Source organism: Myotis brandtii, unplaced genomic scaffold (assembly GCF_000412655.1).
Source record: "Myotis brandtii unplaced genomic scaffold, ASM41265v1 scaffold434, whole genome shotgun sequence".
NCBI lineage: Eukaryota > Metazoa > Chordata > Mammalia > Chiroptera > Vespertilionidae > Myotis > Myotis brandtii.
The window spans coordinates 2,274,600-2,293,124 of NW_005366599.1; the positions used below are offsets into that span (position 1 = coordinate 2,274,600).

General features: G+C 48.5%; 1 protein-coding gene across 4 annotated transcripts in view; it reads right to left on the minus strand.

Annotated features, from left to right (window-relative positions):
• DNAJC11 (DnaJ (Hsp40) homolog, subfamily C, member 11) overlaps positions 1-18,525 on the minus strand; it is a 45,904-nt gene that overhangs the window by 17,866 nt on the left and 9,513 nt on the right. For 2 of the 4 annotated variants that reach the window (XM_005874336.2, XM_014546179.1), the window contains exons 2-4: positions 9,206-9,335; positions 7,128-7,201; positions 4,295-4,396 (exon numbers count right to left, since the gene is read on the minus strand). In XM_005874336.2, coding sequence (XP_005874398.1) covers positions 4,295-4,396; positions 7,128-7,201; positions 9,206-9,335 — 306 coding nt within the window. Of the gene's footprint in view, positions 1-4,294; positions 4,397-7,127; positions 7,202-9,205; positions 9,336-9,494; positions 9,540-14,913; positions 14,937-18,525 lie in introns of those variants that run through there. The other 2 variants (XM_005874338.2, XM_005874337.2) reach the window with 2 other exon arrangements.

The following is an 18,525-nucleotide window of genomic DNA, read 5'->3' on the forward strand; positions in this document are numbered from 1 at the left end:
TGTCATTTTTAATTAGTTAAATTTATATTCTGTCTTGGAACGGAACAAGATTGAAAAAGCCTACACTTCTGTGCCATCTAAATTCGATGAGGCATCAAGATTACAGACAATTTATAAGAGACCTGTCAGAGAAAAATACTCCGAGTGGAGGCAAAAAGACAATGCCCGGGAAAGTACGTGGGCCAAAGTATTTATAAGTTCTGAATGAAGAAATTTAGAATTAAGACACTATTTTCTCAATTAATACTGTGATGTACAGAGAAGAGTCAATTAGATGTCAGAAACGTGAGATTTAAATAGAAACACAACTTTTACGAAGGTGGCAGGCGATGTTATGAAAGGAGAAAAGGCTTTCCGTGTCCCTTCCTCAGAAAACAGCTGAGTGTGGACGCGGAACCGAAGCAGCCTCGCCGGGGTCCCACGGCGCCCGCCGGCAGGGCCCTCTCCTCAGCTCTGCACTGGCCAGGACTTGCTTTTGCCCAACAGAAGTCAGTGGAGGTGACGGCAGACTCCACGGGGGCCTCGGGCCCACACGGAACACCCACGTGCCCTGGGCCTGCCAGGCTGCGAGGAAGCCCCAGCCAGGCGCAGGGGAGGCCGCCCAGTTCGAGCCCTTTACCCAGGACGAGAGGCCTGAGCAGGTTGGAAATGGCGCCTGAGTCAGCCCTCGCTGAGTAGTCAGTTGTCCTTCAGCCAGGAGTGTTCCACTCCGAACCATTTCCATGTTTATGTTCTGTTATGTGGCCATAAGGATAATGTGAGAAATTTCTGTCAAATGCAGTCTCAATAGCAGCAATTTACTGATTGAAAATCCCACCCCGAGAGGCAATTCCGTTGAGAGGCGACGTGCCGCTCGCTCACTTTATTACAGCAGATGAACGAACCCGTGGCGCCTCCGGTGACACTGGCTCCAGACGCATTCTGAGATCCAAGCAGAACCCGCGTTCCCCAATGTCATGGAGGCCCGAACTCAAACTTCACAGGTTTCTCAGAACTACTGGGTCCCAGCCATACCCTCCGGTGCCCCACGCCTCCCTCTGTCTGAGCACCTTTTCCAGCCCCTCACGCTCTCGGCAGAGGCTCCACCCCATGTCACAGCACTTGTCACGCTCGGTCCCTTTCTTTGTATGACAGCTTCCCTATCTCTTCCCTTTGAGTCGCAGCCCAGCGCTGCATACGGCAAACGGCCCTCCTGCACCGCGCACAGCGAGCAGATGGGTTCGGCCTGCTTTTCCTCCGCTGATGATCCTGCGGAAGCCGAGTCGGTTTATGACACCAGGATCGCTTCCACCGAGCAAGCTGCAGTCATAACCACAGGCCATTCCGATGGCTATAATCATTAGCCATGGCAACCAAAACAAATCTTTAAAAAATCCTTTCAAAATAACTGAGTAATGTACTCATCTATCTTTATGAAAACATTTTGGGGTTTAAAAGTGTTTTTATGGTTCTATGTCTTCCTTGATACATGATTTAATTTTTTCTCTGATAGAGCTGAACTGTTTCTAAGCTATTACAGGAACCATTGAGAAGATGGCCTTTTAAAATCAGAGAGGATAATGGGATGGTCCAGGAAACACTGGACAATCTCCATGAAACTGTTACACAACAGGGTCAACAAAGAAAGCAGCTCTACCCTCAGAGACACACAATCAAGCTCCCCAGAGTCCTCCCGCAGGCTTGGCGTCGGGGGCTCCGGGCAGCTCACAGGAAGGCAGCACCCTTCCCTCAGGGCTCCTGAGGTCTGTCTTCAAAGACCCTCACAGAGGCTGCTGTCCCCGGAGACAAGACTTGTGGGTGCTGCCAAAGAAGGAACTGAAATAACCAAGATGAATGAGGATGGCACCGAGCCGCCCACTGGATGATCTTAGTCTCTCAAAGGCAGGAGATGGGATGGAGTGCGCCAACAAAACAGACCTCAGAGACGGAGGGAGGTGGCAGGTGCTCCCATCAGTGTGGACGGCCCAGGAGACCCTGGACCCTGTCCCTGCTGGGAATACAGAGGAGTTTATTCCCACAGCAAAGGCAGAGATTAGAGGCAATCAAACTAAGGACTTCTGACCCCAAGCAGTGGGCCTCATGGCAAACCCCCCTTTCACAGGGAGAGAAACTGAGTGAAGGCCGGAGGGTGGGATCTGACCCCCAACCCGGAAGCTCTACCTCACTGCCTCCAGCGTAGGCGTGCGTGTTCCACACACTGGAGCTGGGGTTCCACTCATTCCTGTCCCACAGTGCTATCCACGACCCCACCCACACCCAGCGCCCCAGGCCAGGGAACCGCCTGACCAGCCAGGGGCTCCCCCTGCGGTGTTGCACGAAACACTAAAACAAAACCCAGCCCCTAGCCTCGCTGGGCCCAGCACCCTCAGCGTTTCTGTGGCAGCTCGCCTTGCTCTCCTAATTCAGTATCTACTCCTCTTTCCTCAACCATTTAACAACCTGGTGTGCTAGTCAGGGCAGATATGCTCCTTTCATGAGTGAGGAAACCACACACGGTCCAATGCTCTGTCTGGGCCCATCAGTTTCAGATCAGAACTTCTGACCTACGATGCCCCCCGTTCCTGGCACGCACATCCTACTGAAAACCCCTGCCAACGGCCTCCTGTTGACGAAACAGAGAGAAATACCCATCTGGTTCCAGATGGCAGCTCACGAATGTTGTCTCATCTGCTGATCCCCACGAGCTGTGATCCTTCCTGGGGGTGAGCGGGGGCGGGGGGGGGGCAGTGCTGAGCCTGAAGGGTCCTCCTTCCTATGGTCTCCTTAAAAGAGATCACCCCTTTCTTCTCAGGATAAGAATGTTCTTAACCTTTCCACTCACCTTGAAAAGCAGAACACTCAGAAATGGGACCAAAGGTCCAGTTTGAAACCCTCCTCAAAACACTGTGGAGCCAGCGTCTGGTCATGGCTCAGAACTGCTGGTTAGAAGACATCCTGCGGACTTGGCAGCAGTTCCAGGCGGGACAAAGTGCCGGGGTTTTCCACTCGCTGGCCTGCTGGTGGAGTGGTCACAGTTGCACCCATTCCACAGAGCAGGGCCCGGAGGCACATTTCCACAGATCCCAGCGCCATCACTGTGCACACCCAGATGGCCGATTTCATCACAGGACAGGCTCAGGCTATTGGGATGTTCTTTCCCCCTTCCCTGCTCCAAATGCTGCAAAACTCCAGCCAGAACAGCAGACACCAGTGCCACAGCCCACTCCAGCCAGGCTCCCTCCCAGCCCCTCCACCCTCGCCTCCATCTGCCCATGCTGACCTTTCAACCAGACCCGCCCAGCACCAGCCGGGAGAGCCGAAGGGACCACCAGCTCAGGGCACCACCGAGGTGTTCAGCCTCCTGACGACCTCGCACGCCCTGAGCTGAAGCAGCAGCGACGCCATCCGCCCAGAGCCAACAGTGCACTACCGAAGCCACAGCTGAGGGGAGGGGGTGGAAGGAGAGGGTTGGCATGTGCTCTACACTCTGAAAGGTGGGACGCAAATAGACGGAGGTTTCTAAACCTTCAGTCCTTTCAATGCTGCAGGGCCTTCCACCTTCTAGAACGTATTTGACCAGAAGTTCACATCACCGTGCTCCCCAGCTGTGAGCTCGCACCTGCTCTTTGCCACAGATGTTCAGGCTGCCTGCCAGGCCACCCCAGCCACACTGACGGAGCCCGGCTGCAGAGTCCCCTGGCTAAACAGTGGGACAGAATCATCGGGCCACATGCAAGTAGCCATTAGCCACAGGGCTGGGGCACGCACTCGGAACCATTTGCTTCTCCAAAAAATGAAAGGAAAAATACAGGCCTGAAACGTAACCCAGACTCGGGAGTCACTGATTACATGACATAAGCTCCACCAGGGACCTGATCGAGTTAAAGGTCACCTCATCACTGAAGAGCAGCCTGGGGACTGGCGACGTGGCCCCGCTGTCCTGGGTGATGAGCACGGGCCCCTGCTTGGTGCAGCTGGGAACCGGCCCAGCCCCTCCGCATCGCCCGGCTCTCCGAGTCCTGATTGGCACAAGGAGCCTGTTGCTCAGTGCGCTTCGTGGTTCCCTTCCCGACACCGGCCTCTAACTTGATTTCCACAGTCAAGGCTTCGGCAGGACGGCCAGACAGACGTCGCAGAGAGCGAGCCGAGTTTCTGCTCAGAGTCTCCTTGGCTTCTGGGAGACCCAGGGGAGTGGTTTTGCCCTCCCCCATAGGCTGTTCTGCATGGTACTCCTTTTGACACCACCAGCACCTAACAATGCTGACCTGCCCTTGGTGGGCGCTGCAGCCTTCCACACCCGGGCGGGGCGGCTCACCTTGGGGTTGGTTCGCTGCTGCAGCCTCCTCTCTTCCCGCTCTCTCTGTAGCCGCTCAAATTCTTCTCTGATTTCGGCGGGCGTTCTCCTCCTTTCCACAACCTAGGGGGATCGAGGGGAGAGCAGTTAGGGACCCAGGAATCGAGGAAAACAGCCAGAGCTCACATCGTTAACCTGCTGTGCACCCCTAGTCCAGGACTTCGGAGACGTCAACGAAACCGGGTGAGTTTTACAGCAGATGGCGAGGCTCACCTGCACAGCCTCGAAGCTCTGCGCCCTGGTCATGACGTCATGGTCCCGTCATTTTAGTAACTTGTCTCTGAGGCCAGCTCTGCGCCCTGGTCATGACCAAGGTCATGGTCCCGTCATTTTAGTAACTTGTCTCTGAGGCTGCAGGAATCTTATAAAGAAAACACCACCTTACCTTTCAGTTTAAATTCCCTAATGAGTTCCAGATAACAAGTGCTAGACATCAAGATGAAGGCCAAGTGTCCACGTGGCACTGCCACCGCTCCCGTGTGCGGGGCCATCACCAGAGGTGCCCCGAGCTTCTCAGATCGAGGAACCCCAAGCCCAGGTCTGGGTGCTTTATGAATTATGGGACTCTTCCCCCTACAATATGACGTGAACCTCAGACTATAACATCAGTTACACTTTAGTATAAACAATACTTAGGTAATAAAGAGCAGGCCCCGTTAGCATCACTACCCAGGGATGCACGACGATGTTAAACCTATGAGACAATCAGGCCGCTCACCCTGGCCACTCTTAGCTCCTCATGACAGGAGACAATCCAGCTGAGATGAGAGGGGCAGGGAGAAGCCCCGGGGCCTCGGGTCACATCTGTGAGAGAGGAAACGCACCACGTGCTAAGGGCCCCAAGTTCTACGGCCTGTGAGATACACTGAGAGCGCAGAGCAGACAGGAGTGAGGCATTAGACAGACGAGAGGGAAAAAGACCAGCCAGCACGTTCCCTGTATCAGTGGGAGACGCAGGGACGTGGTGAGAGGCCACTGAAAGAACATCTAAAAGGTGGGTGATGTGAGAAAAAGCCATCTTAGAAATCATAAGTTTAAAAATTATTTTAAAAAATACATGTTTGCCGAAACCGGTTTGGCTCAGTGGATAGAGCGTCGGCCTGCGGACTGAAAGGTCCCAGGTTCGATTCCGGTCAATAGCAAAAAAAAAAAAAAATCAAAGCAGGACAGAAGGATACACCACCCTCCCTCTTCTCACAAGCTAACACTTCGTGTTTTATGTGTCTTCCTACAAATCTTCTAGACATATGCATGTATGTGTACATATTTTAACATCATGGGGTCACATTATTGATTTTTGTGCAACTTGATTTTACTATTCAGCAATATAGAAAAATAAATACAAAAACTGGCCTAACCCCAAAACACTTTCAGGAAATTCATTCACTTCTGCTTTCAGGAAGTACCTGGGGAAAAAAATCCTAAAACCAACATTTTCTCTGATGACCCTAGCTGAACCACTAATTACTAAAAAGGGGAAAAGGTGGTTCTTTTTTTAAAAAAAATATTTTTATTGATTTTTAGAGAGAGAGGAAGGAAGAGGGAGAGATAGAAACATCAATGATGAGAGAGAATCATTGGTTGGCTGCCTCTTGCACACCCCCTACTAGGGATTGAGCCTGCAACCTGGGCATGTGCCCTTGATCGGAATCAAACCCTGGACCCTCCAGTTCACAGGCTGACGCTCTATCCATTGAGCCAAACCGGCTAGAGCGGGAAGGTGCTTCTTTCAAAGGCAGTGTTAGAATAAAAACACTGTGACATCCATCTGAGAACGAACTGCAAGTCCTCAATGACGGACAGCGGCTGCTCGGTGTATTTAGATGAGCAGCATGCACACCTGCTAGTTCTCACAAACCACGGGCATGTGCACCCATTCATGGCACGTTCCTGTCCCCAAAGTTACCCTGTCTGGGACAAAAAGCGAGGTACAGCCCTGGCTGGTTTGGCTCAGTGGAGAGAGCGTCGGCCTGCGGACTGAAAGGTCATAGGTTCGATTCCGGTCAAGGGCATGTACCTCAGTTTCGGGCATATCCCCAGTAGGGAGTGTGCAAGAGGCAGTTGATCGATGTTTCTCTCCCATTGATGTTTCTAACTCTCTATCCCTCTCCCTTCCTCTCTGTAAAAAATCAATAAAATATATTTTTTAAAAAAAAGCGCGAGGTACAGTTTTGCAAAGTGTGCATTATCTTCTCAATCTGTTGGCCTCTCCTTCATCAAAAGAAAAGAAAAATAAAGGCACTTCAGGGAAATGTCATCAGCCATTCCATGTCACCTTGAAGATCCAGAAAGACTGAGAAAGAATGGCTTCAAGTCCGTCACAAGTGGCTCATGCCACTACACCCTGTTCAGTGGCCTGTGGCTGTGGCCCACATGTGCTGGAACCCCTGTCAGTGGGGACCTGTGCCTCATTAAGGACAAGGAGGGTCTGGATGGGAAGCGCTTGCTTCCTGGGGCTCAGGTGCCGGCTCCTCCCCCTGGATATTCATAGGGATATTCTGGGCAGCAGGACGCTAGAGTTAAGAATGAGATTAGACAATCTGATCAGCCAGTAGCACAGACCCCATGAATATGCCCATATGATTACAAACACAGGAAGAAACAAACAGGGTTTAAGGCTCCAGAATGAGAAGACTGGAGGCGCAGGCCGAGGCCAGAGCAGAACAGGACTGTGCAGGAGCTGCTGGCCTGGGCGCCTGGTGATGGCTGCCAGTTCCTTCCTCCAGGGTGGGCTGGGGTGGCTGTTTGCAGGTGTTCGTGATCTTTTCTGGGCAGCAGACACGCTCGCTCTTACCTCCCATCCTTCCATCTCCAGGCCTCTCTTCCCATAGATGTCATAGATGGCCCGGGTCTGCGGGTCGCTAAGCACTGCAAACAGAAACCGCACATGTTGACAAAGCACAGAACTCGCCTTCCGGTCCTGACAGCAGCATCCCGGCAGGTCCCACCCTGCCCCACGCTCTCCTAGAGACAGACCTCTCCTTCCCTTTGCGTCCTTCTCCTCCTCGCTCTCAGAGCCAGCCTTGACTGCGTTTGCTTATTTATTTTTCTTTCCAACCTCGGCCGTGTTTAACGGTGGCCGCGAATGAGCCCCTCTGAACTGAGAGGGGCACCTGGTGTCACTAAAGGACAGTGTTTTAAGAGAGTCAGTAAGTCTGTACGTACAGCCTGTAAAGTGCCTTGGCCTGAAAGAGCGAATGGCACTTTCTGAAGAGGCGGGACGTGAGGTTCGGGACAGGTTCCGACCCTGGACATGTCTGACTTACTCCCTGTCCCTCTTCCCGCCTCTCCGCTTTATTGCTAAGTCATTTAGACAGACCCACACGCCCGCCTCTGACGCCGGCCACATCCGCTGAGCGCACGAGGAAGGTTCCCAGGGAGGCCGAGAGCTCCTGGCGGGAGATTCACACCAAGTGGAGACCCAGGAAGCTCAGCCATGCGCTCCTGCTCTGCTCTGCCAGCTCCTGTCGAGACCTTGGAACCTGCTCCCGCGAGATGCCCATATATTCTTAGGCCCAATTTAAAAACGATGGAAACGATGCTGTCCGTGTTCAAATCCGGTGGGCGGAGGGAAATGCTGACCTCGGGGAAACGGGCGCGGGCCTCTGGAGTTAATCCTGGGATTGAACGAGGGCTGTGGAGTCAGTGTCCTACGTGGTCTCCCTCCAGGCTGAGCGCGGGCCAGGGCTGCTGCCGCAGCATTTCCACCCGCACAGGGAGGGCTTTCCTAACTCTCCCCCAATCTCCAGAACCCTGTCCCGGTTATGCGGGGAATTTAGACAACAGGAAATGGACACAGCCATGCAGACCACAGCATCCTAGAGAGCAGTGGTCGCCAACCTTTCGGGCCTCACAGATACCAGTGGTCCTCGGACCATCAGTTGGCGACCGCTGCCAGAGAAGGCCCAGGCCTGTGGTCAGGCCCCCAGAGTGGCCTGATTAGAGTGAATTCGGTAAAGACACGATGCCGACCACATGTGTCATCAGCCATGGCCCCGGGTTCAGTCATTAAAACCTAACTTTTTGGTAAAACTATAAAGTGAAGTACAGCTTATGTCTTCTGTCTATAATAAGAAGCCTTTATTTTATAAGGAAACACATTATCTAATTTTTAATCTAATTAAAGAGCAAATCACCAAATGGCTCTGGAATAAACAACTTATTCTACTTGATATACATCCTAAAAGTGATTTAACATTTTATAAATTTGTACCTTTAAAATGGCGGTAAAATACACATAACATAAAACTGATCCTTTTAATAATTTTTAAGTGCACAGGTCAGTGGCACGAAGTACATTCACTTTGTTGTGTAACCATCACCATTTCATCATCGCAAACAGAAACTGTAACTATTAATGACTTTAATATTTTATAAACAAGTATGTCACAAAATGTTCTTTCTGAAATCCATAAGGTGCAAGTATAAAAGTCTCAATTACTTAGTTCTATTGCCTGTTAGCCTTCTTAATATCATTTTCTTTCTTCTGTTAGAACCTTTCCTTAACTGAATGCTACGGAGTCAATAAACTCACTTTCAGATGAAAAAATGTTCTCGTATGGTCTCTTAAAAGACAGCAGAAAGCTTGTCTTAACGATCAGCCTTTCATCTCTAAGAGTTCCCTTTCGGAAAAACTAACTAGTCGACGATCTGAAAATTGAGTTTCCCCCGCAACTCGCTCCCGCTCGGTGGCCTCCCCTGAGCGCCCGTCTCCTACTGACACCGACACATATTGATTTCCAAAGAAAATCCTGCTCTTTCAAAAGACCCTGTCAGTGGAAAGGCCTGGACTCACCACCTCTTCTATAGCCCTCCAAGGACTTGCTTTTGCTCCTCTACACATCAAGTCTCTTAAAAATCGACGGCACTGACCTTCATAAGCCTGGTGGACGAGGTTAAACAGCCGCTCGGCCTGCGACTTGAGCTCGGGGTCTCTGTGCTTGTCCGGGTGGTACAGCATGCACAGCCTGCGGTAGGCAGCTTTCAGCTCTTCCGAGGCGGCCTAGGAGAGAGGCCCCGTTAGAGCACCCACCGCTCACACAGCATCACCTGCAGCCCGCAGGACGCAATGCAGTTATGCTTTATTACTCCAATAAGCCTTCTCCCCCCGCCCCCCGCCCCGTTAATAAAGTGATCAATTATGCACATTAATAGTAACTACGTTTCGCTGGGAGACGCTGCTAGAAGGCATGAAAGCTTGTCTCTCTCCTGGGATCAATGGTGTCTGAGCTGAAACTGAAAGCGTCCTGGGTGCCCGCTTACTCTTTGCCCAAGTTATCGGAAGTCATTCACGGCAAGGTGCCCCCACAGGGAATCTGTTCAGGAGGAAGGAAACTATATGCCACGAGCCAGAAACGCCACACACTCCCTCAGTGTTCTGTCAAAGAGAACTCTGAATATTCACCCGTGAAAGTCAAAGACGAGTGAGTAAAAGTGTAAAACCGACTCACACGTCTTCTTCAACCCCTAACTCTGAAAGGCACCATGTGAAGCAGATAAAACTGCCTCACGATGCTGTAGTTAAACAAAAGCCCCCAACTCAAGGGGCTCCCCAACAATATAGCTCTCCAATTCTCCTAAGCAGTCAATCTGAGGGGGAAAATGGCCATACTAAGAGCACAGGTGACAAAGGGTACAATGTTTTAACCACACAGGAAGGAGGGGAAGGGGGGGAGGGGAGACAGAGAGAGGCAGAGGGAGAGAAGGAGGGAAGGAAGGAGGAAGAGAGAGAAAGAGAAACATTGATGGGAAAGAGACATATTGACTAGGTGCCTCCTGCACAAGCCCTGACCGAGGCTGGGGATGAACCTGCAACCCAGGTACATGCCCTTGACCGGAACTTGAACCCGGGACCCTTCAGTGCGCGGGCCGAGGCTCTAGCACACTGGCCTGGGCCAAACTGTACTTCTTTCCTTTGTTTTCTCATCGTGAACCTGTGGACAGCAGAACCTCTCTCCCAGACGTGCTGTGAGGAGGAACTGAGAGAGCTCACGTGCACACAGGACGGAGCCACGCTGGCTATCATTCCTATCACAACTCGGTTTCGGCATTCCTCTGGCAGCATGCACACTGCACTGGGAACAGTCGGAGGGCACCGCTCTGGTGCAAGGTAACGGAACATTATCCACGTCACAGGCGGTGTTGGTGACAATTCACTGAGCTGCGTCCTCATGACATGGACACTGTCCTCCCGGGAAATTCTATTTCAGTAAAAACACAAGACGACCCCACAGAAGAGATGGGCCTCAGGCTCCCACTGCAGTGCCCTTTTCTTTTCCTACTGGAGGTTTCTTTCCCTGCCAACGTCAATTACGCAACACATTTCTTGCCACACTTAACAATATACCCCCTGTACCAAATCCCATTGTTTTAAGCAAATAAATAATAGTTAACAAATGGCAAGTAAAATACACTCTCTCAGGTAGAATATAACGAGATGTAAAAGGGGCTTGTTCCCTCATAAAGAGCCATTACAGATTATTTTCCTGCACATTGTACTGTTCCTTCCACAACCTCACTGAAGTCACAAGGGCTGGGTTACACACATTTGACAAACCTGGGTTTAGACGGCTACTTCCTGATTGTTAAACTTAAACTAGATGCAGGGGGGTAAGTGATGGAAGGAGACTTGACTTGGGGTGCTGAATACACAACACAACATAGAGATGATATATTATAGAATGTACACCTGAAACCTATACTATAATTTTATTAACCAATGTCACCCCAATATATTCAATTAAAAAAATAAAGTTAAATTGGGTGACAAGGAAGTAGAATATCTAGTCTGCAAGGCCTTCTTTAATTGCAGTAATAAATGGCTTAATGTCCTATTGATTAAGTCCTAGAAATAAGAAGTTTCATGTTTAATAAATATCACATTCAATAAAAGGTTAGATTAGGCCTTTCATCATAACTGAATAACTAAGGTCACTGGTTCAGTATTTCCTAAATGATAATGAAAACGCTTTTATTATTATAAAAATAACTATATCATTTCAAAATGTGATAACAGTAAAAATGGTACCTAAATTACATACTTACTTCTAAAATTCTCTAATAAAATTATGAGATGCATCATGTGTTTCATCTTAACATAATATATTTTCAATGAAAAGTAAATATAAATTCAACTTATACAGATCATAAATCCGCAGTGAAAAGGTCCTCTGTAATCTGACGATCGAGCTGAGGGGTGGGGGAGAGGTTGTTAAAATTGCTGTGTTATTTGCTATACAATATAAAAACAAAATTCCCGCAATAAGGCACAAGAAAGAAAGAAAAAGCACACAGAAAGGAAAGTAGAACCGTATTTGCAGACATCATCTATATAGAAAACCATAGTCTACAAAAAGGCCACTAAGTGATTTTAGCAAGGTTGTGGGATACAGAGTTAATAGCAAACATCAATTTATTTCCACATACAAAAACCTGAAGTTTAAAAAGACAATACCATTTAGAGTATCATCAACAAAGCAAACTACTCAGTAATAAATTTAACAAGTATGTGCAAAACCTGTACACTGCAAACTACAACACACCACTGAGAAAGGAGAGAAGCCTGGAGAGAATCCATCTTCGTGCAACAGAAGACTCAATACTACTCAGAGGTCAAATGTTCCCAAGTGATGTACAGATCCAATGCAATCCAACGGAAATCCCAGCATCAACAAGAGAGAGAGGACAGAGCAGAGCTCGTATAAATTCAAATCAGAGTGTTATGCCTTGAGTATGTTAAATATAACCACAAAGAAAATAGTTGTAAAATTATTAAAAAAGGAAATGAGAAGGGAATTAAAACATTTCACTATAAGAAATCAGCTAAACAGAGGACAGTAATATGGGAAATGAGGGACAAAAAGCTATCAGGTACATAGAAGACAAAACAGCAAAGTGGCAGAAATAAGGCCATCTTATTATAATTACTTTAAATGTCAATAGATTAGATTCTTCAATCAATTGGCAGCCTCTAACAGTGATGGCGAACCTATGGTGACACGCAAACTCATTTTTTTGGTTGATTTTTCTTTGTTAAATGGCATTTAAATATATAAAATAAATATCAAAGATATAAGTCTTTGTTTTACTATGGTTGCAAATATCAAAAAATTTCTATATGTGACACGGCACCAGAGTTAAGTTAGGGTTTTTCAAAATGCTGACAGGCTGAGCTCAAAAGGTTCACCATCACTGCTCTAGAAGAATGGATTAAAAAAAACATGACCAACCTGGTGGGTGTGGCTCAGTGGTTGAGCGATGACTTGTGACCCAGGAGGTCACAGTTCGATTCCCTGTCAGGGTCACATGCCTCGGTTGCCGCCTCGATCCCCAGTAGGGGGCGTGCAGGAGGCAGCTGATCAATGATTCTCTCTCATCATTGACATTTCTATCTTTCTCCCTCTCCCTTTCTCTCTCTGAAATCAATAGAAACATTTTTTAAAGGCAAGCAGGAGTGACAGGCAGGTGCCCACTACATGACTGTCCCGAAGCTGGGGCTGTGAGGGCCAAGCCCCTTGCACGAATTTCATGCATCGGGCCTCTAGTAAAAATATATTTAAAAACAAAACAAAACATGACCAACTATATGCTGTTTACAGAGGTCCCTTTAGATCCAAAACCACAAAGAAGTTAAAAGTGAAAGGATGAAAAAAGACATTGCTTGCAAACAGTAACCAAAAAGAAGAGTGGGACTGGCTATATTAATATCAGACAAAATAGACATTAAATCAAAAAAGGTTACAAAACACAAAAGACATATGTCAATACAAGGTTCAACACAAGATATAACAGTTATAAACACTTACATACCCAATGACAGACCATCAAAATATATGAAGCAAAGACTGATAGAGTTGAAGGAGAAATACATAGTTTTATAATAATACTTTAATGTCCCACTTTCAATGAAGGTGACAACAATCAGATAGAAGATAAGTAAGGACACAGAGGCCTTGAACAACACAATAAACCAGCGAGACCTAACCCAGCAACAGAACACATTCTTCTTCCACGCTCATGGAACATTCTCCAGGGCAGACCATCTGCTAAGCCACAAAGTCAACCTCAACAGGCTTAAAAATACAGACAGCACACAACGTGCAACGGGCTGAAGCCAGTAACCAGCAACAGAAAGGCAGCTGGAAAAGTCACAACTTTGTGAACTAAAAAACATATTTTAAAACAACCAACCAATGGATCAAATATGAAATCACAAGGAAAATGAGAAAATACTTAGAGACAAATGAAAATACACACAATAGACTAAAACTCGTGGGATGCAGAGAAAGCAATGCTAAGGGGAAATATATCAGTAAATGCTGACAGTAAAAACCAACCACCCAACTCCACCAGTTAAGGAACTAGAAACCCCTCAAACCTGGTAGAAGGAAATAATAAAGATTAGAGCAGAGAACAGGACGGCGAGAACAGGAAAACAGTAGGTAAGGACTTCTCCCAATCTTCACAGTGCATCCCTTAGAGCAGTGGTTCTCAACCTTCCTAATGCCGCGACCCTTTCATACAGTTCCTCATGTTGTGGTGACCCCCAACCATAAAATTATTGTCGTTGCTACTTCATAACTGTAATGTTGCTACTGTTATGAATCGTAATGTAAATATCGGATATGCAGAATGTATTTTCATTGTTCGTGACCCACAGGTTGAGAACCGCTGCCTAGAGCTTGCTAACACTCCTCTCAATCCACAGATACCAAGTGTTTCTCTTCCTGGAGGCACTCCTTCCTCCCAGAGCTCTCTGCCCAGATCGCGTGGAAGTCAGGCCTAGACGAACTTCTTCCTCGGCTTTCCCATCACCATCTCCCGGGGTGTCTTTCTGGGCGGGTCCCCCCTTTTCTGTAACAAATGCCTTTCTCTTCCTGCATTTTCCTCTTTATTCTAGTGGAGCTCCCACCCAAGCAGTTCCCTGCACAGCGGCTGGTGGATGAAACAGCTGTAGACTGCCACCTCGCATGCTGCCTGGACACGCCACAGCTGGCTGAGCACGGGATCCCGGCTTGGAACCCTTTTCCCACAGGATCTGCGCTGTCCTGCTCCCTGGCTTCCAGCTCATAGCGCTGCTGGCGAGACGTGCGTCATTCCAACTTCCAGGCCTCTGTGGCCTGTTTGGGAACTGGTAGGACTCTCTAACCTACGGTTTCCCTTCATTACGAGTCTTTCCCATCTATTGGTGCTAGTTGCTTGACTGGGCCTGTTCATTGTCTCCCATCTTTTAATTGTGAAATTTTCTCATATTAATTATTGAGTAATGTCTTCCCCTTCATTTTAATTTGATATCTTTATTTAATGTACGTGCCCTTGACTGGGAATCAAACCCTTGACTTTTTGGTGCGCAGGCCAATGCTCTAACCATTGAGCTACCAGCCAGGGCTTATCTTACTTTTAATTTCCAAGTGCTCCTTTTTAATACATGTCTTCTGAAAGTACCAGCATGCGCTTATGTCTTGCGTGTATTGTCTCTCTGAGGACAATCTCGTTTCGAACCCCCTGCACTGTCCGCTTTCTTGCCATTTCCCCGCGCTGTCTGTGTGGGCTCGGAATTTCCCACTGGATCCTTCCCTCACCATGTCCTGTTCTCCGGCAAGCGCTTTACGGGAACAGGAAGGTATCCAGAGCCATCCGGAGGCTGTGTGCACTGCCTGGTCTGATGAGCTTCTCTGGAAGTGCCCGGAGGGGCCTGGGAGGTTCACGTGGAGTCTTCCTCGGGGATAGCTAGTCCCTTCCGGGGAGCGCCAGGGAACAAGTGGAAAGGGGGCCGGCCTGCCTTTGTTGGGTGCCACTCTCGCCCTCCGCTGTGTCTATGTGTCTAGGCTCTAAAGACGCGGGTTGGATTAATCCAGGGTATAGACCCCCTGTCTCCTGCACCGGCTCTCAGAACTACACGAAAAAGGAGAAACTGTCAACCTGTAGACAAAACACAGGGCGCTCGGTTTCACTTATTTATTTTTTATTGACTTTTAGAGGGGGAGGGAGGGAGAGGGGGAGAAAGAGAAACGTGCGTGAAATGGCACTTGCTTGTTCACTGGGGAGGGTGAGCCTTTTCCACACCTTATTTGCATTTTCGATTTCTTCTTCAGAAATAACCTATTTGTTTCCTTCGTGCTGCTCTCCTCAGGGTATCCACCTTTCTTTCTGATTTCCAAGAGTTCTTTATAAAGATTAGAAACATGAATCTTTTATCAAATAAATACATTGTAGATTCCTCTGAGTCTTTTGTGTTTATGATTTTTTTAAGGTTTTAGTTTTTTTCCGGTAACAAACTCAGAAGTTTCTCATTTTCACAAAATCAAAGCTATCAATTGTGTCTTTTCTGATTTGTGCTGTGGCATCATGCGTGGAAAAGTCTCCTGACTCCAATCTCATCACATTTGCGTCCCTTAAATAATTAAGCAACTGAAGAGGTTGCTCCATTTTCTCTTATTTGAATTCTAGTGCAGGGGACCGCTCTGGAATCAATGTGACAACACGTATTCCAAGAATATGCCCCACTCTGCTCGGACTTCCCATCTCCGCCCCCAGAGCAAGCTGCAGCCGTGAGCACCAGTGTCTGACCCGGGACGGGATGGGACAGGGTGGGACAGGGCGGGACAGGCTTCCCCAGGTGGGCACGGCCCCTGGGAGTCCCTCAGAGCCTTGTAGGGGTCCACAGATCAAAGCTATGTTCATAATAACACTAAGCTGGTTTTGCCCTTTCCTCATGAGGCCACTTGATGTGCGATGACATCATTGTTCTGATGGCTAATGAAATGTATACGTGTGCATTCTTACATTTTCTAGAAATTTCTAAAGTGGTAGTTTTAGGGTATAAATATGAGAGTTTTTAGAGATTAACTCAATTGGCTCTCAGTTATTTTACTGTGTACTTACTAGCTATCTCTCATTATATTTGCTGATAGCTGTACATATCTGTATATATTACTTTTCAATACATAGATATTTTGAAATCCTTGTCTTCCTTGTGCTTACTATACTGACATCTAAGAAGTACACTTTATGTCTTGTTTTACAATATTTTACCAACCATCCAGTTTCGTTTCTAATTACATATTGTTAGCTATAACCCATGTAAACAAGCTCTTCGGGGTCCACAGTAATTTAAGACCGTAACAGGGTCTTGACAGCAAGACATTTGAGAATTGCTGGGTTTCAGGAGACTATGGTAACAAGCAACCCAAACATCCCAAAGGTTTACTTCTTCCTCACGCGCACGTCACCTCCGGCCAGCTAGCGATCTGCTCAGCCATGTCCGCAGGCCCCAGGCTGACAGCCAGCCACCCTTGGGAACCACTGCAGTCACCGAGGCCGAGGGAGGAGCAGGACACCCTGAGCGTGACACACGGCTTCCGCTCACATCACTGCTAGAACTAATCACAGTGCCTCCTGCGACCACCCTACCGTGAGCTGGGCAAGCGAAGAACCAGTGAGGTTGGGTGGACACACTGACAGCTACGAGGATGCCATCTCATCCAGCACGGAGGACCTACCAGAGCGAGTGAGCAACAACTTCATAGCTCAGACCCACACCCACCCAAGGAACAGCAAAGCCACCAGGATTTTTGCTGCTGACGCCTCTAATTTCAAGCTCAAACTTCCAGGCGGCATCTATATTGCTGCATTTCAGCAACAAAGTCCCCACAAACTATATTCAATTAGGTTTTGGGACGTTTGCCTAATTACCACAATTGAAGATTCGTTACTGTCCATATGTTCCACGACAATCAGACTGAAATAAGCTGCAGCAGCTAATAAAAACCTGTAATTTTTTTATGTGCTTGGTACGCACACAATTTAAAGGGGAAAAACAGACTTCGGCGCTGTGAGCAGCGAGCCTGGGCCCTGGAGCCGAGGAGCCGCTGCGTGAGGAGACAGCGTGCGGAGGTGACCTGGCGTCACTGAGCGGGTCCGAGTGTCAATACGGAGATGAGGCCACCACTCGCCAGGCACTAACGCGCACCCCTGCACTGGACCTGGACACGTGTCCTCCTGCACTTTGTGAAGGGTCCCGCCCAGTCTGAAGCTTCTCGCAGAACCCTGCGTGCAGACACAGCCCTGCCCCCCCCGCCGCAGCTGCCCTGGTCACCGCAGCTCCCGCGCGCACACGGCTTCGGCCTAAAAAAACGGCGACAGACCACCCCGGAGGCGGACTCGCCTCTGCGCCGGGCATGTGGTCGGGCCGCTCACCCTGCCTGACCACCTCTGTAGGGAGCTTCCAAGTAGAACAGAAATTCAGGGGGGGCTAACCCAGGTCTAGGGTAAAACTCCAGCTGCTTAACTGCCCAAAGCAAAAACTACAAGAAACCCGAGGCAGCTGACACTGATTTACTCCCACAAGCGCCACTGCTGCTGCTCAACTAAAGGTGACCAGCAGTGACCTTTCCCCCTGCAACAAGGACACAAGGGAGACAGCCCACGTCTGGCCGATGGGGGAGGGACAGGGCCAGCATCGACGCGGACTCGGACGGAGGCTCCCGGGCCTGGCCCATCTGGGCTCCAGCATAAAGGATGTATTTGAATTTGCTCTCTTCCTCTTGTAACTGACTTTAAACAATTTTTAAAGGTGAACATTTAGATTGCTCCACACTGATACGTGATGAACTCCTTCCAGTAAGTTCCTCTAGGATGACTTGTTGCCAGAATTGCAATGTGATCCTCAAGAACACAACGTATTCCACATGCAAAACACACCTGGACCAGGGGAGTGTGGCGTTGTTTGCCTACAAGGAGATTACAAACTGGGCGTGGACATGTTTCCGCTAAAAACCCACACATGGCCCAGCTGGCATGGCTCAGTGGTTGAGCATCGACCTATGAACCAGAAGGCCACAGGTTTGATCCCCAATGTGAGACCTGCAGGAGGCAGCTGATCAATGATTCTCTCTTGTTATTGATGTTTCTACCTCTCTCCCCCTTTTCCTTCTTCTCTTAAAAAAAAAACAAAAAAACACATGCACACTGAGTGGCCAGATTATTATGACCACCTGACGTTTGTAGGCAAATTAGCTATAATTTCTCGCTGAAGTTGCTAGAGGGCCAGACCATTATAACTAGGGAAGCAGGTTGTTTACCACGAAAGTAAAAGTGATTTTTTTTTCTGAAGATATGGATAAACAACGCAATTTAACAGCCTTTGAACATTATACACACACACACTGAGTGGCCAGATGATTATGACCACC